General features: G+C 36.5%; 1 protein-coding gene across 1 annotated transcript in view; it reads right to left on the reverse strand.

The window, feature by feature from the left end:
- Positions 1-5,050: 5,050 nt before the first annotated feature.
- Positions 5,051-24,686, reverse strand: part of LOC140804649 (histone-lysine N-methyltransferase ASHH2-like) — a 42,022-nt gene continuing 22,386 nt past the window's right edge. The window contains exons 6-18 of the mRNA XM_073160729.1: positions 17,333-17,464; positions 17,131-17,247; positions 16,757-16,849; positions 15,623-15,700; positions 15,091-15,147; positions 13,917-14,811; positions 13,779-13,834; positions 13,438-13,517; positions 13,237-13,319; positions 13,066-13,145; positions 12,023-12,102; positions 7,437-7,482; positions 5,051-6,318 (exon numbers count right to left, since the gene is read on the reverse strand). Of these exons, the coding sequence (XP_073016830.1) occupies positions 5,362-6,318; positions 7,437-7,482; positions 12,023-12,102; positions 13,066-13,145; positions 13,237-13,319; positions 13,438-13,517; positions 13,779-13,834; positions 13,917-14,811; positions 15,091-15,147; positions 15,623-15,700; positions 16,757-16,849; positions 17,131-17,247; positions 17,333-17,464 (2,754 nt within the window). The 3' untranslated portion in view covers positions 5,051-5,361. The remainder of the gene's footprint in view (positions 6,319-7,436; positions 7,483-12,022; positions 12,103-13,065; positions 13,146-13,236; positions 13,320-13,437; positions 13,518-13,778; positions 13,835-13,916; positions 14,812-15,090; positions 15,148-15,622; positions 15,701-16,756; positions 16,850-17,130; positions 17,248-17,332; positions 17,465-24,686) is intronic.

Consider the following 24,686-nt stretch of genomic DNA (forward strand, 5'->3'; position numbering starts at 1 on the left):
CACAAGACAGAGAGTCTCGCGCATATGCGCGAGAGAAGGAAAGGCCCCAGAAGGTGCATGCTTGGTTTAAAAGAAAAAACAAAATTATGTGAAACGTCCTCATCTTTTATTGCTTTAAAAGTACTAAAAAAAAATTTTTTTTTTAAACCTCCCATAGTATTCGGCCGAACCATAAAATTTCATAAAATATTTTTGACATCTTTTTAAAATAAACAACCAACCAACATTTTTCCAAATCTAAAAATAACATTTGAAAAGTATAGCTCATACTATAACCTCTCCAAAAACCACTCATAATCATGAATAAAAAGTCGTACAATCTTTTAACATAAATCATAACATATATGCGGAAACTAGCGTCGGTACTCGGGTCATGTCCACCTTCAGTCCAGTCGGATCAACCATCAAGACCTCCATTAGCATTATCATGATAACCTGCATCCATCACACCTAGTGAGTCTAAAGACTCAACAAACCATAATCTTGATAACGAGTAATACATAATACAGTCAACATATAACGGTGAAAAATACTTGTACTTAAAATATCGTTTTCATGAAGATGCATAAACATAAACATTTTCGTAAAATACTTTTTTTTTCATGATGCGTAAACTGTAAATAAAAATACTTTCATAATGATGCATCAACTTTAAACATATACATTTTCATGACATGCATAAATAAACCTTAATCTTTTTCTTTTTCCTCAACATGACATGACATAAAACCTTTAACATGATCGTAAACGTTTTCCTTTTCCTTTTCCTTTATTGAATTCAGATCGTTAATTGTGACTTTCCTCACATGACATGACATGACGATGGATCCATCAGAAATATAACCACAGTACTGGGCGGTGGGGGACACCAGCAACACTCTCACCGGTCAACTGGGCCTTGGCCTATCATTATCGAATAGAAATACGATCGTCGGGGCTCCTTCTGGGGCCTTTTCCCATGAATGGGCTCCCTCTGGGGCCTTCTCCCCTCACGATATTCCTATTCTTACCTCAAAACCTCATAACCTCTTAACCTCTTGTTCGTAATAATGGAAACACGATCGTCGGGCTCCCACTGGGACCATCACCCTCACGATATCGCCACTATTAACGAACTAGTCACAATCACTTCACTTCCTTCAACGTATTTCATTCACATCACTTATGAAAATCGTGCATAACATAACATTTTCATTTTGAAATCAAGCATGCAACATGTATTTTAAATGTCTTCTTAAATCATAAAAATCCCATGGACATTTAAAAATCGTAATTTAATCATGAGCATTTCATAAACATTTAAAATGACATTTTAACCTCAAAACATGAAAAATAACATTTTGACATTTTAAATCATAATCATATAAAATTCCATAAATATTTAAAATACCATTTTAACATATAAAATCTCATAAACTTTTAAAATATCATTTTAACATAAAAATTTCATAAACATCCATAACTATAGAAAATAATCATATTAGCACATAAAACAGCCTTTAGGGCACTGCCATGACGTTTACTAATTTCTAGGTGTAAAATGACCGTTTTACCCCTGGCCTCGACATTTTACGTTTCGATTATTTTCTTGATTTCATGACTCTAACATGTCCCAAATAATTATTTAAGCTTACATGAATTTTCTCATATTTTTATTTAGCTTAATTCGATGACTTTTAAATTTATCTTTAAATGTGACGTATTAATGCGTTTTAATCCCGAATTAAACCAAACTTTCATATAAGATTCCCAAATTAAAAAATTAGACTTAGAATAATTAATTAAGCTTAAATCTAATTTTTCATGATTTTATGAAGCATAAAACTAGACTTTTCAATTAACTCGTTAATTAGCGTTTCGTGCGGCGATTAAATTCCGAATAAATCTAAAACTCGTCATTTTGACCCCAAATTTTAAACATAACCTTTTTATGATTTATTCTACCCTTCCAAGTTTTGAGCCACCCCCGTGGACCCTTGGATCAATTTTTCCTTCTTCAATTTCGAAATATGACACCTAAGCGAACCACCCGAGCCATCTCCCAAAATACTCGAGCCGCGCCCGAGCCACCTTGAACCAAAACCTAGCCAACCCATCTATGGACTCTACTGACCAAGCCCAGACCCAAAAACCAGACAATATCTCGCTCAAAAACCTCCTGCCCGTGACCCTTTTTCATGCATGTGTGCAAGTGTGAGACTCCTAAGCACATGAGGACTCCTAGCCAACCTAGGACGCTTCGAGCCTTTAACCACCGAGCCCACACGACCCTAACCTTCCCTAGCCCACGCCCAGACCAAGCCCAGACCGACCCATGTCCTGAAACCAGCACCCCATGCACCAGAATCAGAAAAGCACATGCACGCTCAAACTTTCTGTCATGCACTTTCCTCTCGTTCCTTGGACCAGCAGCCAACCCATCCGTCCCAGCCCTTGAACCCTCATGTTAAGCACTCACCTAGGACCCCAAGGAGTCGACCTAACCCAGCCCAGACCCCCTGGCCGAGCCCCTCTCTTCCCTGCACCAGCAGCAAACCTGCGCTGCTCCTCTTGAAATCTTACGGGTTGGAGTCCTAGCTTGCAAGGACTCCTTCCCAGCCCTGGTGTTCGAGTCCTAGCGTGGCTAGGACTCCACCCAGACTCATACACACTCTTAGCCAAGCCCTGGTCCGAGCTGAACCCATGCCCAGTGGTAAAACCCTTTTGACAGCAGAATCGGGTTCCCCTGATGTGTTGCCTGTTCTGCTGGTTCTTATTTCGTTTTTAGTGAGTAAGGTGAGTAATATAGGGCCTTAACTCATGTATAGACCCACTGGTTCCAACCTAAGTTCATGGCAGCCCCCTTTTTCATAAAAACTTTAAGGATTTTCAACAAGATAACATGTTTCCTCAATGGTGCAAGTAATATTACGAAAATTTCTGAAAAATATTTCATGTTTTCATGCATACAATAATTCAAATCATAATATGATATGATGGATGAGAAAAGGAAGATTTAGGCGTGCCTTTGCGTTTTAAACGCTAGAAAAACCGTTGACGACGAAGAACGGAGAAGAAACTTGGCTAGCTTTTCCTTTAACCCCTTCGAATAATCCTTCCACCTTGCAGTGAGTTTGTGCCGTGTGTGTTGTGCTTTTGGGAGAGAGTTTACTGAATTTAAGATTGTGTGGCCGTGTCTTGTTTGCAAGGTGTAGGGTTTTAACTTTTAAATAATGCTTAGAATCCTAATTAAATTCTAATTGCTAGTTTAGGCCCATTAACAACTTAATTAAGCCCACTTAACCCATTAGTATTTAATTAAAAATATTTAAAATAATTTTGCTTAAATAAGTTTGTGAATTTATTAGCCGGGTTGCCAAAAAGCTCGTATTTTAGTTGAAAAACCAACACCGATAAAATTTACGTCCCGGCGTATAAAATCACCTCAAAACCCTATATTTTCAAAAATTACTTAAAAGCATCACCCATACTTTAAATAATTAAAAAAAATTATTTATTAAAAACATTTTCTATTTTTCCGCCATCGGGCTCCGTTCCTCGATCGCAGCTCGAATAATCCTTAAAAATACATTTTAATGCAACCATGTTGAAAATATAATTTAAACATGCCAATATGCACAACATAATTAATTCAAGCAATTAAAACATTTAATTAAAATACAAGAGAATTTAATAATTGCATGCATGTGGTTTGCGTAGACTTTAAAATTTTCGGGGCGTTACATTATGTATATGCATGATTTTATTAAGTGATGAATATGATGACACGTTTTGAAGGAAGTGATTTAGTTGTGACTAACACGATGACATGATGATATGATTGGAGATATCGTGAGGGAAAAGGCCCCAGAAGGAGCCCGTTTACGGGAGAAGGCCCCAGAGGGAGCCCGACGATCGTATTTCCATTGACATGGTATGATGATATGATAGGCCAAGGCTCAGTTGACGGGTGAGAGTATCGCCTGTGTCCCTGCCACTCAGTACTGTGGTTATACGTAGATGGATCCATCGATAGAGCTGATACGAAAGTCACGACTAATGAACTGAATTCAATTAAAAAGAAAATATATACATATATGTTGACATGAGATGACATGCTTTGAGACGATATGATTTTACACGACACGTATAAGTATATGATGACATGAGATGACATGCTTTGACACGATATGATTTTAAAATACACGTTTACATTGTGCTTTTAAGTTCATGAAAGATATGTTGAGTATGATATTTTTCACTGCTGTGTGTTATGTATATGTACTTGTTATTCCTGGTACAGGTGTGTTGAGTCTTTAGACTTAGTAGGCGTGTTTGATGCAGGTGAGCTTCATGATTAGGAGACTGGAGGTGATGGACTCTGAGTCAGCAGACCTGGTGGACGACACGACCCGAGGACCACATGTTTTCCACATTATGATTTATGAGATTGAGAGGAAATGAATATTTTCATACGTTGATGTTTTAAAGATTTTTACTCATTTATGTTTACGTATGATTTTTGGGATGAGTTTGGGTAATTTAAACTCCATTGTTTTTACTGTCAAATAATTACAATCATTTTTTAAATGTTATTTAAAAAATACGAGCTTTAAAAAAAATATCCAGTACAATTCTAAAAATTAGTAGACGTCACATAAAGTATTGTTAAATAGCAAATCATGTTGGTTGGAAAAATTATCATAAAGATTTGAAATAAAATATTCTCTGTTATATTATAATATAATACAACTAAAGTAGTTCTGAAAAATAATGAAAAGTTTAATTAGTCAGTCATTATATTAGAAGATACGAAAAAATCAAAAATTCCAAAGACACGGCAAGGGAGCATCGTGTTTGCTATTTATTGAATTTTGTAGTAGAATTTGAAAAATTAGTAAAAGAGAATTTTAATGCCTAATGTTATCAATAATTTTTGAAATGTAAAAACAACCAAATAAGAAACCTAAGAACAATTTTCGACCAATAATTCCAAGTCAAAAATCAACTTAAATTTTAACCGATGAAGTTTACATCAAATACAACAAAATCTTAGAATTTTCTCTAGTGGAGAGAGAATATAAATGGCAGATGAAGACCACCATATCCACAAATTAAATTATAACCAATGGAATTAACAAATATTTCAATATTAGTACAACTGTGACTTAAGAATGGTTTCGATAAAGGAGCATCAGAAAATGCAGAAGCTCCAAATAAAAGGCACTACTTTTTCATAAAATACGTTGAACTGCTTGTTTTTTAATTCTCTTCTCCAGTTAACTGACCCTCCAATTAAATGCATGAATTCCTACACCAATGAGCTCCAATTCCTAAACCTAAACTCTAAATTGCACTATTTCTGGTAAAGTTCCCTGCGTATCACCGGCCATTTCTCATTTGAATCCATGGTGGTGGAATGACCTTCGAATTGTTCCACTTTTGCTGCCGGAAGTACTTCCTTCCCATGTTATAAGAATTCCCTCCTTGCATGAAATCAGGTCGCCCATTTGCAAAGGAAATGTTCATTTCTGGTGAGTCAATGTCGGGCGTCTTTGAATGTTTTTTATCAGAGTGAGGAGGGGCATACTTAAGTCTATATTGTCCTGTTTTTCCCTCGGATTCACTCAATGTGGCAGATACAGCAGTACATGATGGCGGGTGTAAATTGCTACGAGGGTATGGGGGTAATGGAGGAAACGGATGGAAAGGCACACCTGGAGCTATAGTCCAACCGTCTGAAGTTTCTGCGCAGACCCCAAATTGATGCATAACAGAAGAGGGAATTCCATAGGAGGTCGACATATATGCATTATATCTCTGCTGAGAACCGCTTAATACCATGTCATACGGTTGCTTTACGGATGCTTCTCTTTCTTGGCGAATAATGAGAGTTGAAGATGGATCAGATGGAACCATAGGACCATTACAGGGAGAAGAAAATCCAGGAGGGATACCATCATCAGTATTAAGCTTTCCATCACATTCCAAGTTGGTCCTAAGACTTGGATTCGGTCGCTCATCCGCAGGATTGTCCCATCGGCTCTTGCGCTTGCGCGTTTTTGTCCGGTCAGTTACACTGCTAACTGAATCAGATATGGGTTCTGGGACAGAGAGATCAATTGTACAGGATGCAGCAACAGGCTGCTCGATACGACAATTTGTTGCTTCTGACAGTTTCCCGCCTTGATTGCTCCAAAGATCATGCGACGTAGAAAGCCTATCATTGCTTGAAGGCAAAGGATATTCCATCCTTGCATCGTCTCGTTCTGTGCAGCTATTTTTTCTGAGAGATCTCGGAATCCATTTATCCCTGAAACTTCGTGCACTTTGATGGACCTGAGAGCAGTAAAGATCAAACTTCAGCCAGAATAAAAAAATAAGCGCTCACTCTAAGTGCAATTTTCTAAACATCTCGCTCACTTTGATGGACCTGAGAGCAGTAAAGATCAAACTTCAGCCAGAATAAAAAAATAAGCGCTCACTCTAAGTGCAATTTTCTAAACATCTCGCTCACTCTGAGTGCAATTTTCTAAACATCTACGGTTGGATAATATTCAAACAGCCATCCAAACACCCAGATAATTAGAAGGGTATCCACTTGCTTGATGGATGCTTGGTAGTTCCTGGATGCAGACAGATGCAGCACACCATAGTCCACAAATACGGTGGAAACCACAAAACATGAAATTAACAATTGAAAGACAACTATATGCAAGTAGAGAAAGAGCCTAGCTTTCTGATTTAAAAAAAAAGGAAATAGCTTAGCTTTTGCCGCCAATCACACGTTGTACCATCATCAGCCAAGCATGGCCATAAAAGCAAGTTAAGGATTAAGGGGCTGGTGGTCGATGCAACACATAAAGCTCTTTTTCGTAGGTCATGGGATTATTTTCTTTACCTCAATCAACAACCAGAAAAGAAAAGAAAACACAAACGCATAGAACAAAGGATTAATTTTAAGGGCAAAAAAAAGGGACTAGATTTACTGCATTATAATAAAATAAAATAAAAAGTCTCAGCCTACAGTAAACATAAATTTAATAATATGAAGACACATAACAATTGTTATAATAATATGAAGACACATAACAATTGTTATAGATAGGCAGAAGATAAAGGGTAGTAAATATTAATCGAGCAATAATATTGTCAAGAATTTTCACAAGCAGAAACGCCATCAAATCTAGATAACCGTCAGAATTATCACAAAATCACAGGTGGGAGAAAACAATTAAAAATAACAACAAAATATAATCTGTCACCGTTTCCCTTTTGCTAGTTGTCCTTGGGACATGGCAATGTTTTCAACCAAGATGCACAAATGCAATAAAAACTGATCACCGTCATGTTGGCAGCAACAATACAAGCAAGCACCAGACTTGTGTGGAAAAGATGACATCAGACACGAGCAAGTAAATTGACAACAGAATGGAAAAAAATTTCATTCATTATACCTGTTTGTCTGCATGTTCTGTCAGTGTTAATATTGAATCTTTAAAACTGCAAATGCAGAACAAGGAACACGTTAGAGAACTACAACACAACCACATAAGGATTACATCAACACCAATTATTTTAGCGAAAACATCATTTTTTTCTTCCTGCTGCAGAGCGAAAAATTCTACCCTTGATTGATTTTCCAAGATGAGACGAATAAATTTGCAAAACTGTGTTCGTTCTCACTAAAGTTTTAACCATCACCAGCCGAAAACTACTTAATTTACCAAGAACAGCGAACGCTATATAACTAATGTAGGTCTAATTCTCAAATTGATGTATTAAAAAGGCTCCGCCAGTTTATTGAATGGAAGTGACATTTATATTTATTGATATTTGAATATCGGAACAAAAAATAGAACACGGTAGAGACTTCAGTTCATTCTGTTTACATTCCACAAGCATCCTGAGTTTAAACCTCACCAATTTAGTGTGAACACAATCAACAAAGGCATAGTTTGGTACATGGGATAAGAGAAGGATTGATAAATAATCGTCATTATCCCAGGTTTGGTACCTTTTTAAAAAGCTCATCATGGGCCCTTGATAAATAATTTTTTAGAAGGATAAAATATCCCTAATAGAAGGTGTGATAATTTTAATTTAATGATAAAATACACTAAAAATGACTTAATTGCCCTCAATTTATAAATGATTTTTTATAAATCTGTGCTAGTAGGTAGAAATTAAAATCAAATAAATATTTTATTTATTTTTATATATTATATAACATGATAATTATATAAATGAATTCGAGATAATTATATAAATAATTTTTATAAATCTCAATAAAATTATTAGTATAACTCGATTAACCTTAAAAATTGATATTTGACTTGACTCACAGAATCAAGGGCTCAATTATCATATTATATAATATATAAAATTAGGTAAAAATAAATAAATCATGCAAGTACTATCGGCACATGAACAGATAATAAATATGAACTCAAGCAACAACTTTGAAATTATAAAATTTATTATGATAAGGTTAATTTTGTCATTACAATCTAATATATAAATTTAATCACTCTTATTAAAATCATACCAAACATTAAATATAATATCCTACATCTTATTTATCCTTAACTTATCCTTATATTATATATCACATATTTATTCTATCACGTGTACAAAACTATGCCAAAAAGAATAAGCTGTCACGAACTCAAATATTAAAGCCAAAACAAGCCCATGAGTCACAAGTTTTAGAAGTATCTAGAAAGTGGGGAGCATATAAAAATGTGAATGGAGATAGTAGATTAGGCATTCTGTAACTTTTGTTTTTGGAGTGTTGAGACTAGCTTTTGCTAGGGAAGGGAGTGATATCCCGTTTACAGAGGATTACCTCCCCGAACATTATTTCCATTACATATCATCATATTTCAGCATATTTCCTTCTCTATTTTGTTCAATTTGTTGTTAAACAATGATACTTGTGGTTGTTACAACTGTTCCGACCTGATGGATCACCAAAGTCAAGGAGTATTGATGGAAACCGCACAGTTCGAAGATAGGGTGGAGGCATGAAAGCTATGTAGCACGGACACTCCTAAAATTTGTTTTTTAAAGTATCGGACAAGTTTACGACACAGGGATACGCGTGTTGGATATGGCAAAATCGGTGTCGTTGACTTTTTGCATGTTCGACCAGTCGGATACGCAATAGACACGGCTTGATTACGCCATGGACACGGCGGGGACACGTTTTTTGATACGTTTCGGAAAAAAAAGATTATTTTTTTTTGCATTTTCTTTTTAAATCACTGTTCTGAAATTTTACATTGTATATATTTACATCTGAAGTTGTACATTGTACATATTTACATAAATATGTATATAGACTTCTACAATATATTTATATAAATACGTATATCTCTACAATTTTTAATACTAAATAAATATTATTTATAAAATATAAATAATATTTATATATTTTTTAATAATTGTCGTATCCTTGCCGTATCGTGTCTTATATTTTCAAAATTTTTCTGTATCGCCATACATGTATTGTATTCGATACGGTACCCGTAACCGTATCATACAACATAGCATTAAAGGAAAGGTATCAGCTTTACAGCAGATCTTTGTATAAGCCAGCAAGTCAACATGATTAACAGCAAATCACAAGAGATTAGTTGGGCAACTGATTAATGGAAGAATGGGGGAAGCACAAGACTCGCTTAGTTGCAGGCAACAGTCAAGTCAGTGGCATTGAGGGAGTTAAGTTATTGGATCTAGCGATGAAGATCGAAATGACGAAAGAGCGGGTTATAAGGCGAGAAATCGGGGATGCAAATAACTAGGTATTGGGAAAGCAATGAAGAGAAAGCAGGCGAAGAAGAAAACCCAGTGGATCAAAATTATGGACTTCAGGCAAGGTTCTAAAATAGCGCCTCATAATAAAAAGTAATAGATATTTATTAATGATAAAAAAATTAGGAAATATGTTTAATAATTTAGTTATTGGGGATTAGACTCTCAAGAACAATGCATGGGTCTGGTGATTGATTGGCCCAAAGAAGAAACCTTGATTTGGGTAAGAAATCATGGCCCGATTAAAGTAAAGAGGAGGAATTGAGTTTTGATGGTGAAGGAGTAACCCTAAAGAAAGGCGTGTGCTATTATATCCATATTAAGATTGGGCTAGAGTGCTAGACTGGAACGGGCTTGTATCCTACTGGCCTAATAGCTGCAGTATAGGCTGGGCACAATCCATGTTTGCTTTAAATTTGAGCGAGGCAAACCCATACACCAGACGGCACACAAATCAGGAAGGGAGAAACACACTATGGAGTCCTCGTTTAACCAAAGGATGGACGCATAACAGTAGAGCAGCGGTCTCACAAAAAGGAATTGAAAAAAGGGAAGACAAGTGTTCAGGGCTTAAAGAAATTGAAAAGAAGCTGGCTGATCAAAGACAGAGAGGATAGGGAAGAGGAAAGTAGGGCTGAAAGAGCTACAAATTTCCGGCGCCAAGGTGACGCCCATGGAAGGGACCAGGGTAAAATCACTCGAACTACCTCCAACTTCATGATGTTATCTGTTGACGAAATAATTGTCCTGGTATCTCATGACAATTTGCGAGATTCGAAGGTCTAATTTTGAGCATACCTGTTTACCCCATGTTTCCTTATAAACCTCCGAAGCTAGTCACCTGGGTTACGGTTAAAGATTTTGGAGGCAGATTGTTATGCTTTCCCTCAATTTTAATTTTGGGAGAAATCGGTGGTATTGTTGTTTGTTTGATGGTCACCAGATTTGCAAGTAACTTCTATGAAGTCAAGAATGTCAAAGAAATCGAACCAGAATTAGGGAAGTCGTCTATCATCTCGCAGCAACCATGGAAGATGGAATTACTTTTATCAGAATCATGGCCCCGCAGTCCTCTTTTACCATATTTAAGTTACAGACGCAGAAAGATATCAAAAGTTTGGCAATTGTTATTGCATACTGTTGTGGTTCATTTGGCAGCCGTGCTGATAGGGCGCATTGTTCTCTATTCGTGTTCCTAGTGATTGAGGAAGGGCATGATGCATTGGGACTAGAGCTGAACCACAAGGCTAATTTTGAAGACGGTGCTATTGTTAAAGACCTGTTATATCCAAAAAGCCCAAGAGTAATAAAGGCTTAGAAGATTCCAGAAAAAAAAACAATAAATAAAAACGTTGGAAGAAGGAGAGTTATTATTTATTTTTTTATTTTTAATTGTGCATAGTAACTAACTGAGCTAGACAATACAAGCTTGTCTCAGGTATTTTTCTTATTGTTACTTCATCATATCAGTATACATACCTTTTACATTATCGTGTTCTTCATTCTCTTGTTAAGCTCGGGTATCGATATGATGAACAAACAGTAAAAAAATATCACAGAGACAAACTTTGTGTTTCTTAGCTCAGTTAGTTACAATGCACAATCAAAAATAACTGAATGAATAATAATTCATCATCTCCCACATTTATTTATTGCCCTCTTTCTAGACTCTTCTAAGACTTTAAAACTCTTGGGCTGTTTGGATCTAGGCCCACCAATAACAGGTCCGTAACACATACTCACATGTAAAATTCCAAACTATTCACAACTGTTTTATTGGACGAGTGAGGCATAACAGACACATCATGGTCCTGGGATCTTATATAATTTCTATTCTTCCTTTAAGCCCAACACATTTTCTGAAGCCACAGCGCATACTGTAGCTGGATCAACAACAAGAAGGAACACTATCAAATTGTTAATGACTCGACTCTTGTAATTGAGACAACAAGTGTGCCTATAAACAAGATACTAGCGATTGCGCTTTACAATAATTCATCACTAATTTAACAGCAAGTACTCAACAACAAAGGTTGAGCATTAATTTTGTTGTTGAGCATTAATTTGTACTGTAAACATGTTCACCTCTCTTTGTCAAATACATGAACTGAGCATTAATCATTTATACCCAAATAATACATGAATATCTTACATACTAAAACTACAGTCTGCAAGAGAATTATAAAATTTAAGTACATCAGTAAAATAGGTCAAAAAATATGCTGACCTCTCCACTCCTGGACGAGGTGGGCCTCCAGTTATGTGTTCCAATTTAAGAATTTCCCTTGTTGCCATATATTCAAGTATCTATCCAAACAACAATATCGAAAACTGTAAAACTCTATTTTATCGAAATAACAATTTGCTATAAATTATAGTTGTAAAGACTATCAGCATTTTCCACATGGCCATCAAAATTTGGGAGAATAATTTTATAAACTATAGTTTCGTTCAACTCATTTGAGTTTGTTGATTTGTTCTGGACCAGTTTTTTACATTTTCACTCGCATAAGTTTCTTCAAAGGTACTCGAAAAAGAATGTGTTCAGTTCTGCCAAGTGTTTAGCATGAGTAGACATTGTCAGCTGGCATTAGTAGATTTTCAATACTTCAATCACGCATTGGAATCCAAAATCTCATCAATTTGAAAAGCCATTTCAACAATTGCTAATTATTCAATTTTCCAGTTCCTATATCAGTTTACTGCATCAAATGGGAAGATTATTTGTATTTATATAGACACGTGGAATTTCAAGTCAGTTCCCAACATATTCTTGATGTAGTCGACACAACCAACACCAACTTGTGTCCCTTCAACTTTGCAATATAGATGTGGATTTTAAAGCCTAAACATGACAGACCTATGAATATATTTATTTACATGACATTTTCAACAACTACACATAAAATCAATTGTTGGCAATCTCATTTTAAAGTTCATGAACTTGAGCAGTTTTCCGTTTCAGTATATGTTCAAATACTGTCTGTTCGTGCGTTTGTCCAAGTTTCATGCATGATCTCATGCGTAGAATATTATCATGTGTTTTGTTTCCTTGCATGTTTATGATTAAACAAGATTTGACCCAAAATAATAGATCAGAAGGAGCAAATTCTTTGGGTAATTAATTATGGTCACACTCAAATGATCAACTATTTGAATAAGCCTAAGTTGATATTAAATTGATTGCCTTGGCTCTTTTTCAAAGTTAATTAACGATTCGTCATGATTCATGAAGTGAAGTAAAAGTTTACTCAGTTCCACCAAATTTACCTTAAGAAGCTTGCGCAAAATCGGAGTTTTGAGGAATTCCCTCCTACACTGCTTCAAAATGTTGTGTAGCATCTGCAAACCTATACATCAACAGTCATTGCTCTGGATAAATTCAACGCACTAATGAAAAGCATCAAGATATATACTAGGAACAACAAACAGAACAACTACCATTCTTGTTAATTACATCAACCAGAACAGTCCGAGATTTCGTCTTCAGAAGTGCATCCAATATCATTGAAAGATCTCGATTGCTGAAAATTTAAAATAAGAACATCAACTTCAGGAAATCTCGGTGAATAGTATGTTTTTACAAGGTGAAATAACAAACAGGATAACAAAGTGATGAGGATGTAAACTACGGAAAATTACCTCTGTATAGCTTCACCATGACCATTATTCCCTGATGCAGCAGTAAGAAAAAGAAGCTTCAAGTAGCCTCTTGATGCATCCTATCAAATTATAGAAGAAATTAAGACAAGAAACAACCATATACAGGCACGAATTAAGTTCAGTTGCACTATATCAATATAATAATATCACCAACCAATAAAAGCATATATGAAGTCAGTGATTACACAAAAATTCTACAAATACTGAAAATTGACAAAAATAGAAAACTGGGAATTAGAAAAAAATACATCAATTGTTCTTTGCAAAATAGAGGGATTCAGAAAGAAAAACAGAATTATAGCACGGGATGAAGAACTTACTTTACGCTTGCTTATTCCTCCTTCAGGATCAAGCAATTCACTCAGTTTCTCCTCAACTGCAAGCATTTGGGTGAGTTATTGCAGAAAACCCCAACCATAACTACCATGAAAAGAAGTATAAAGCAGATGATTGTATACCTGTTTCAAAATGACTATTCAGGAAAAGTTCTGGTAAATTATCAGATTTATGGGGTGCAACATTTGACTTATCCACATTTGGAGTTCCTCTGTCACCCGCAACAATAAATTTAACATTCCCCTTTTTAGTTGAAGTTGAGGAATGATGAGTCTTAGTGAGTGGATGTGCCTTTCCTTGGTCTTTTCTTCCTCCCACAGCAGCATATTTCAACTTGCTCTTAGATTTGACCGCATTAGGCAGTGATTTACTATGTAATCCAGTAGTCGTTATCTCTGGTCCATGAGCAGAACAGGATGGATTTTCCACTCTGTTTTGCGCATAAGAAAGCTCATTCTGGCCTAAAGGCTTCATACTGCCGTCTGATTTAAAGGAAAGTTTCATGAACTCGACAGAATAAGGCTTCGGGGAAACAATGCCCTCAGCCTCAAACTCAAAAGCAGCAGCCGAGGATCTATTCAACAACTCTCCAGTTTCTTTGTCCATGTCCAACTGCCTGACAGCATCAGTTAAGCACCCTTGAGAAGAAGCAAAGATATCACCACCAACATTTTGAGTTAAAGCTTTAGAAGAGTGTGCTTCTTCAATGCTTTCCACAGAAGCATATTCCAGCTTATTCATTTGATATATCTTTTCTCGGGATTCATTTGCAATTTCATAGCCTCTCTCATTTAAGGAATTTGACATTATATCATTCCAATCATCATTCAGCTCTTTATCTTCACAGATCATAAGAGGTTCTGAAAACTCATCATCAGAATCACCTTGAACAATTACTTCAGAATTTGATGGATCACCACCAATATAGCCCCGACAATTATGTGAACCACAGACACATTTTTTCGCAGCAGCACCAAATACACGTACATAGTTGTAATCAAATGTGACCTCTTCACCCTGGATTGCAAAATCGCAAAGAACACACCATGTTCACTAGGAAACAACTAGCATAAATAAGTACTACACCAAGGATGAAAACAATAAAATATTTAACCACCTTTATATCAGGCACTTCTATACTACTCAAAACCAGCATGATGGTAAAGAAGAAGTAGACGAATCACCTCCCAAAAACCCACAAAAAAACCCAACATACTGTAATAAGTTGTCCCAAAAGAAGGATGAAACTTGACTAGACAGAGCAAAGAAACTCAGTTTCATCGCAACAGATATTACCTTCTGAATATCCTTCACAGCAAAGAGTCCAACACAAACTTCTCCATTCACCATCCACTATCAAGAATGCCAAAAGTACGCATAAATTACAAAACTGAAGATATTCCACAGAAAAAAGGCAGGACAATGAAGTTGGTCGAAACTTATTTTGAGACATAACTTCTTAAAAAAATAAACATGAGTAATCAAATATATTTGTGAAAAGAACCGAAAAAGTGAATAAATGAATGAAAACGATGGGCCAAAAAAATTGAACCCAGATACATCTGAAATTAGCACGTAAAATAGCATCATAAACTGATGTAGCAAAAATGCATAAGAACATCACAGAGTGAATATTACAAGCACTCAGTGCACTGAATCAATAACAAGACAGCTTGCTAAACAAGGGCAAATGGCACATGCCCAAGAAGGTAGAACATCAAATGCCCCACAGGGTGCATGAAAGGTCCTGCAAAATTCCACACGTTTAATTCTATTCCCCACATTCTAAAAATTACAACTGCATGAAAGGTTAGCTCCCACAAAGTACCTTCTCAGTACGGCAGTTAGGATCACAGCTGTGATTTATGAACCGGCCCAAGTTTCCTTTAGCACAAGCATCAATCACCTGAAAGAGGCATATATCGACAGTATTAGAAATTTAGAAGTATACATAAAACATAAACTAACAAAGGTAACAGCCTAAAGAAAATGAAAACACTAGACACCCTAAAAGGGGGCTGGGTGATAATAGTATGGGAACGCAGTGGAAAATTTCCCTTAGTAATTTCAAATACGAAGAGATTTCGACCAGAGTTTATTTAGTTGTTACATAATAAAATTAGCCACATACATCTACGCCAACTTAACAGAAAAGTGTGGTCCTTTACTGCAAGACAACATATTAAAACCTAAAACCAGTAGATGACATTAAACAAAATAATTCAGTCCATCTTGAACAAATTTCTCTCGCAACCTACACAAGTAAAAGACAAGCGCTGGTTCCTTTTATACCATTTCCAACCATCCTCAACCCCTTTGGCCTGTATAATCTATTGTCCACAGACAACCCAACCAATTTGTGAGCCTCCTTACAGACATTCGATCCAAAACCAAATTTGCAGACAGTTCTAGGTGGATGGATATGTGGGGATCATAATTCTGACCATACTTACAGCGTAGTCAATCAATGGCGGGAGAAGAACAATAAAGTTAGTAATACGATCATGGTTTATTTGTAATTGAAGACAAAACTGAAAAAACTTCACCAGAAACATAAGCTGCAGCCAAATTACAGTCAGCTCATTTACATTCGCATTCAAGCTAAAATGCTTTGATCAAGCTAGTAAATGGTTCCGTACGATTGCCTTAGAAGATTAATAAAATCCAACGCACAAAGAATCACCAAACTTTGTGTTACAAAGCTTAAAATGAAGCCCCCTCATTCACAAATGAAAGAAACATATGAGCAATGTGTCACTGATCAAGCCAAGTCAATTGGTGAAATAAAGTGAGACAAAATCATCACTGGCTTCTCAAATAGTTAAATATCCACGAACAATTAAGTTATCAATGAATTTGCTGAAGATCCTGAAGTGGCCTGATACTAAAATAATGAGCACTATAGCATTGGAACATGTGGAAGATTTTTCAAATTCACAGAAAACAAATGCTGATGGTAAACCTCGCTGCCATTCAAAGTCATGAAGTAAAAATGTTTGTGGCCCTTCGAAGCATACTGTCTTTGCCTTGCTTGATAAGCATGCACATCTAGTACCTGTAAATTAACCAAATACCGATGCATCAAAACTGCAGTTTCATTCATGTTTCAAAAAATATAATCACAAACAATGAAAAGTTTGGAATCAACGCTTCTTCTCACAGCATCTCTTGGTTGGGGATATCAATTGTGGAAACTTAATCCTTATACTCACACACAGTGTGTATACCTACTAGGCTACTAGCTCTCTCTAACAAACAGAATGTCGACTTGGAGTAACATTAATTGACATCAATTGCCCAGATAACAAGTAAACAGAGGTTCTATTCAGTATTAACCTCTCCAACGTATTCGATAAGGAACTGTCCTTCAGGAATGTCATCAAGTGCCTGAAGACCGTACCCCTTCTTTCCACACCTGAACCACTTCAGTTTCGCATACTTGCGTCTCTGAAACTGCAAGCAATTGCACATGGAGAATTCACTTTATAAATAACAACAAAAGATCCACACATATGTGAACAAACAGAAGTTAATGTACCTGTTGATTGGAACAAAGTTCACCGCACGGACAAGTTCCTTGAACACACTCAATGTTGAGTATTCTGTTTAAACATTTATTTCCACAACCCATTCTCCCATCCGAAGGTGGTTTGCAATGGCAAACCATTACCTGTTACGCACAAACAGAACAAGCAACAAAAAATAATTTAAGTGGATAACACTTTGAGTTCAATAATTTAAATGGGAACATAGGTGTACGAATTAAAATATACTGTCAACGCCTGGAGCTCAAAAAGTGATAAACACACAGAGACACATAGACTTGAGATGTGAAGACCTTGTAATTATAAAAGGAATAAGTGCAGCGAAATTATTATCGCAGCAACTGGCTATCCATGGGTGTCAACATCAGAGGGTGTAGTCATCGAAAGGTTGAGGAAAAACCATAGAACAATCATTTCACATTTATCGTATCCTCATCTCCAGTAAAGTTGTCAGAATTTTCAACAAAGCAAGAATAAAAATCCATTGCACGTTACTTGGAGAAAGGACAACGGTGATGAAAATCGTGAGTGTCAGGGAACACTAATAAATAGTTATGAAAACACCATGGAAGTTGAACTTAATTTTCTGGCAGCGAAGGATATCTTCATGGTTTGTTTCGTGGAAAAGGATGTCACATGAATGAAATTTTGTTGTTGGTAAAGAAGATTTTATTGATATTTCAGGCAAAAAAAACATTATAGATTAGAATGTTAGCGAATATGTTGAGAGTAAAAACATTCATTAGGTGTGTACATTATAAGCAGCAGAACAAAATCCAAAAACAAATTACAGAAACCAAAGAAAACAAAAACCGGTGGTTTCTCAACATTGAGTTTTGGTTTTAAAGAAACTGAAAAATGTGACGTGGTTTGCATTTTGAGATTTCTATGGTCTAAACCGAAACCAAAATATATGCATATAATACGGGTAAAATCAGATTAATTTTATGATGTTATCACATATATAAGTGTGTTGTCTCTGGAGATAAAATATTGGAACTTATATGTGTGTGTGTGTGTGTGCGCACGCTTATAAATGATGGATTATTGGTAATACGATATTGCCATCGGTTAGCAACTACAACTCATGGGAGAGTTCTGTCAAAAACAAAAACAAAATTTAATTTAAACATATAAATATTTGATATCGGCAACCATAGAAGTGCCACATATATATCATGTATATCAATTTTTTATCTCATTATATTTTCAAAAGTATGTTAAATTAATTAATTGTGAAATCTTTTATTATTTCAATTTTTATTTAACAAAAATGTCAAACAAATTAAGAAAAATCTTCAGCTTTAACCAAAAACCATGGGTTTCAGTTTGGCTTAGCTTTTTACTTATTTCTATAAAACGATATTATATTAGGATAATAAAATATAATAGTTACAAAGAGCGGACAAGATATTCGCAGGTACGCCAGAGAAATTTGAAGCTCTTATTACATCAAGAGCATATAAAACCTCAGTCTCTAACTAGATTTGATGTCGAAAAATTCTTAAATTTTGAATACTTCCTAATCCAAACTGAAGCCGTGAATCTGACTCCGCTGATTCTTCTATATCATCGATAATCCCGTTTTTTATACAATGGATTGTAACACTCCAAAAAGTAATGTCTCTCTTGCCCATATCACGACCAAAATCTAAGTAAACAACTCACGTGCTGATCTTGAAGCAACCCACACCAAACCCAACTCCTCCAGAACTTTGGACCAAAAACTAGTCGTGAATGGACAATGCATAAGCATATGATCTTGAGTCTCCTCCTCCTTCTGATAAAGTACACACCAATTCGGACAAAGTGTACCAGAAGGCCATCTCTTTTGCAACATATTAATACTTGAACCCTATGAGTGATCGGTATTTTCCAAATAAATTGAAAAGGAATACAGGAAAGCCACTGATCGAGAAGAAAGATTCATTTAAAGATTTAACAGAAAAATACCCTGAAAAATCCCTCTCCCAAACCTTGATATCTACACCGTCCACATCCAACCTAACATTATCTAAAGAACTTAACTCAATCACTTCCTCGACACTGTAATCCCTTCTGAAGTGCAACACCGATGATAAAGAAGAACAAGCTTCTTCTTCTTGAATGGATTGAATAATATGATTGTTCTGAATGGTAGAAATCTGAAATAAAGATGGGTCCCCACTCCCCACCACTTATCCTTCCAAAATCTAATAATATTTCCCCCTTTGGCACCTGCCTTCACTAATTGATGAAAAGACGGGTAAGTTCAATAAATAAATTTTCAGACTTCTGAATGTAACATTTCTTGCTAAACGTACATCCCATCCATTTTTTCAATCTCATATTTACTCACAATAATCTTCGTCAATAATTGTTCCCTCCCTCTCGACAGAGCATTTCCACCACCATTTCCCCAAAAGTGCTTTATTTCTCATACATGTCTTCCCAATACCCAAGCCCCCTCGATTAACAAACATTTCCCTCGTGACCGAACGACAATTGGAATCTCCATCTACTCCTTCCCATAAAAAATCCCTCATGATCTTCTCCATAACCTCCGCGATCCCTTTTGGTACCCTAAAAAGAGACATGAAGTACATTGGAAGGGTCAAAAGGCATTAAACTGCAGGAATCAAAGTTAATCAACCCCCCTCCCCCGATAAAAAGGTTTTCTTCCAACTCGTTAACTACTTGACATCTTAGACACGACAAGTTCCTAAAAAACAGTTTTCAAAGAATTACCACCATATGGAACCCCTAGATATTTAATAGACCACTCATCCTTGCCACACCCAATCTATCTAGGTAATTCTTCCATTTCTGTTTTTGTACAATTAACTCCCAACAACGTGCTTTTTTCCAAATTGATCTTTAATCCCGATATGCAGCAGAATGAGTTCAGAATCTCCATCAAAAGGAGCATATGACTCTCACTCTTAATAAAAAAACAATGTATTGTCCGCAAATTGTATGTGTGATACCTCAACTTTATCTCTACCAACTTCCATTCCCTGGATCAGGTTCAGTGCCAATCTACCCAATACAACAGTTACAAGATTAAAAGGGAAAGGAGAAATTGGATCCCCTTGCCTTAGACCTCTCGACCCCTTACATTTGCCCCTTGGATTACCAATTATAAGGACTGAAAAAGAAACAATCGAGATGCATCCTTTTATCCACTTTCTCCATTTCTCTCCAAACCCTTTCTTTTGTAAAACAAACTCCAAAAAAGTCTAGTCCAAGTGATCATAAATCTTATCTAATCTACATTAAACAACCATATTTTCTTCTTTTTGCATCTCATATCCTCCACCACTTCATTGGCTATAAGACAACAATCAAGAATTTGTCTCCCTTCGATGAAAGCACATTGATTTTCTGCTATGGTGGTACTTAAAACTTTCTTCAATCTTGTCGATATGACTTAAAAAATAATCTTATACAAACTAGTTATCAAACTAATAGGCCAAAAATCCTTAACCTTAACCGCGTCTTATTTCTTCGGGATTAGGCAAATGTAAGTCTCATTGGTGATACCATTTAGAAGATCCCTCTCAAAAAATTCATCGAAAACTTTCAACAAATCTCCTTTGACAGTATCTCAACACTCTTGGTAAAATGTCATTGCAAAACCATGTGGATCTGGAGTGTTCGATCCATCACTCTCGAACACCGTTTTTTTATCTCCTCCTCTGAAAAAGATCTCTCCAATTCATCTCCAGCCTCACCATCAATAGGACTCCAATCCACTCCTTCGATACCCCAGCCCCCATCCTTCGATACCCCACCCTCCCAACCTCAAATACATGTATAATTACTGAAAAACCTTATTATTGAATATTAGATCTGCACATCATCTGAAACCATCCACACATCCTCTAATTCCAACCTATTTATCAAGGATCTGCTCCTACTCTGATTTAGTAATGAATCAAAAAATTGTGTTTTGGTTCCCCCCTCTCAACCACCACAATTTTGCTTTTGGGTATTGATCTGATTTATTCGAAACAAACACTCTTTCAATTCACACTTCGCTTCTCTTTTTTCTTTTGTTAATTCATCTGTCCAGTTACCTCCCAATCAAATTATCCTTGACTGAAACCACTCTCGATCCCACAACACCAATATTCTTCCTGCCCTTCCAATAGTCGGTAAAAACCTATTCAAGAAATCTTCTTTTCCACAAATATGCAACAAATCTACTGCCCACCTAGTCTCTTTTGACTTCAACTAACACCTACAATGCCCGGTCGCCCCTTCTGCAAAACTGTACGCATTACGCCTCCCTTAATGTTCCGCGAGCAAATCTTTATTGAATCACTACATAGCCCCTATGAGATGATATTTTCTCATAATTTATCCCGAAAATCAAAATTTTGAATTCTCTATATTAATTATTTCTTGATGCACTCCCCCCTTTGTTCACTAGATTCACTTTCTCAAACTGGAACTTCGATGTTGTTCTATACTCCGCTTCTGTGGTTGATAGTGACACCGTCGGTTGTCTCTTGCTGCACCAATAGACTGCTTCTTAACCAAGCCTGAACCTCCTCAACTTGAGACATTTTCCCCTGCACAACCCTTCTGAAATTATCCTCCTTACTCGGCTTAACACCCAACAACGACCGCCCTCCCTCACCTACTATACCTTTACAAGCCCAGAACAGAAAAAGAAGAAGGCAAGATAGAATTAAGGCGGAATGAGTGTTTTAGAGTTGAGGACTGAACGCAAGAAAGTACCCCTCCCAATTTAGGTGTGTGGTAAATTCTTGTTGACGTAGCCGACATATTTTCGAAAGACCCTTTATTGATGTGTATAGCCCCTTTATATTCTCCAAGACCTCTTCATCCGGTGTTGAAATGTCTAATTTAAAGGATATATTACTGACACATAAGACTTAGACCCTTCGTCAAAACAATCTCCTTCTGAGTCCATATCTGTTTTGTCTGTACAAATGCTAGAACCCACTCCACCATTTACTTTTTTACAACCATTCGAGTTCCCCCCGCCCCCCCGACCCATTATCCTCACACAACTGACCACCACCTGGGCATACGACCGACGTTCATGAGTCTCATAAGTTGCAATGTCAAAAGAATCAACCACTAATTGGATATCTATTATGCCAACTTGGGATGAAACTTGCATCACACTGATAATTAAGCCCCCTTAAGGTCCTTTCACTTTAATCTTAGCTGCCGACAAATCCTTAAGCCATGTAGTGTTATTGCTTATTTCCAACAAGCCACCACATTCGTCCCCGATATTCTTGAAAAAATAAGTACATGTGTATAAGTTACATCCCCAATATTCTTCAAAATACCTTTTGACCACGTTCCAAGGGAGTCCAAAAATCCTGACCCAACTATTACACCATTCATACACCAACTCCATTCTATTAATTTCCTGGTGACCCTCTTTTCAAGAAAACATATCCTCAATTTCAGTTTGGCTAAGTTTCAACTTACTATATTCTCTGTTTGATTTATATTTGTAAATAAACCAAAACCGAAATTGATGTTTTCAATTTTTCCATTCCAAAAATGCTCACATATTAAACATGTACACCCCTGATGATCATAAGTGTAAATGGAGATATTTTCAATGCATAATAGCAATTAAAACAGGCTTCAACATTGTTAACAGATGCTTATATAAACCAGTTTCCACATAAGGGTCAATAATTCAACATAAATCCAGGCAATCAGAAATTTAAACTTTCAATCTACTAAAGTTCAGAAACAGCAACCACAAAACACCAACAAATATACACTGGTTCTTGGGAAAAGGGATCATAACTAAGTTGAGATACAGTTGTATGAGTGAATTATGATCATGAGCTAAAATGTTGTAAGCCCTAGAGAGAGAATTTTTTAAAAAATGATCTCTCCTCTTTTGCGCTCCATCGTTCCTTTCCCGTTTCCTTCTTTGAAACTCTGTCGCTGAGGAATGGCGGCGCAGCTACACCCTCTATCACCAGCGCCGGAGTTTTGAATGCCGGCGGGTCTTCACCTACCTTTCTTTGTTTGTTCCCTTTCTTCTTAAAAACGCTCCGCTTCTTTTCTTCGTGCATGTCAATCCCAACTTGCACGAGAGTTCTACTTTTCTTATAATCATTTCCCTTTCTGCTCTGTTGTCCAGTCCAAGGGTCGATTTTGGCGTTTTTTGTCAGCAATCCAGTAGGCACCAGTGGCCTTCTCGCCGGCAACAATATGTACAACAGAAATTTTTCAAAAGCGCATCTTGTCCTTAGGAACGCTACTAGGGATGAAGTTATTATTGAACATAAGGTTTCAATCTGCGATTGGGTAATGGAGGATCCTCTATTTGGTGTTCTGAAAAAACTAGGAACGCTACTTATCTGTTGGATTTAGACCGAGAAGAGGCTAACTGGCTCAGTCTAAGATTAAGGAATTCATCAACAATCCAGTATCGGGCTCGGACTTCTTTCGGTTTAGGGGCAGGAATGCGGTCTTCACTATACAACAATTTTCAAACAAACCTGGAAGATTCTTAGAAATTACTAAGTTCAGTTTGAGAGGTAGAAAGCAGATCACAATTGTTCTTAGCGGATATAATCCAGGTGGCTGGAAAAAAATCTCGAGTACTTTGGTACGTCTACAATCAGGGAATTCTCAGAGGATCGTGCATCAACCAACCTTCGGATACGGGTCAGCAAAGACAAGAGATAATACAACAATCCGAAATAACAGCAAAAGCATGGAGGATGGTAGCCGAGGATCGATGAAAGAAAAGGAGGATAGTGATAGGCCAATGATGGGAAGGAAGTGGAATGAAGCACTCATTGTTACTAGGGGAAGAGTGAACAGTTTGTGGGATCAGATTAAGACCGGCCTAGCCAAATACACAAACAAGAGAGTTGAATTATTTCCATTCCAAGCTCAGAGATAATTTTATGAAGAAGCTCAGAGATATCAAAAAAGAGATCAAGAGATGGAATTTTGAGGTATTCGGCATTGCCAATAACAGAATCACTGAGTTGCAAAATATAATTTCAGTATTGTACACGAAAGAGGAACAGGGACAATGGTCAGCAGTTTTAAAAAATGATAGAAGAGAGGCAAGATGCGAGCTGGAAACCTTAAACATACGCAGACTCCAAATTCAAAGTCAGAAGGCCAAATTGAAATGGCTAAAGGAGGGAGATCAAAATTCTAATTTTTTCCACTCCTTATTGACTGGACGAAGAAACAGAGCAACGATTGAAAAGATAGAGTTGGAAGACGGATCGGTTATAACGGAGGAATTAGAGATCGAAGATAAAATTTTGGGTTTCTACAAAAATCTTTACAGGTCTTCAGATGGGGAAGGAAAGGGCATCGATGATTTGGAGTGGACAC

This window comes from Primulina eburnea, chromosome 11, assembly GCF_022965805.1.
Source record: "Primulina eburnea isolate SZY01 chromosome 11, ASM2296580v1, whole genome shotgun sequence".
In the NCBI taxonomy this organism is placed as follows: domain Eukaryota; kingdom Viridiplantae; phylum Streptophyta; class Magnoliopsida; order Lamiales; family Gesneriaceae; genus Primulina; species Primulina eburnea.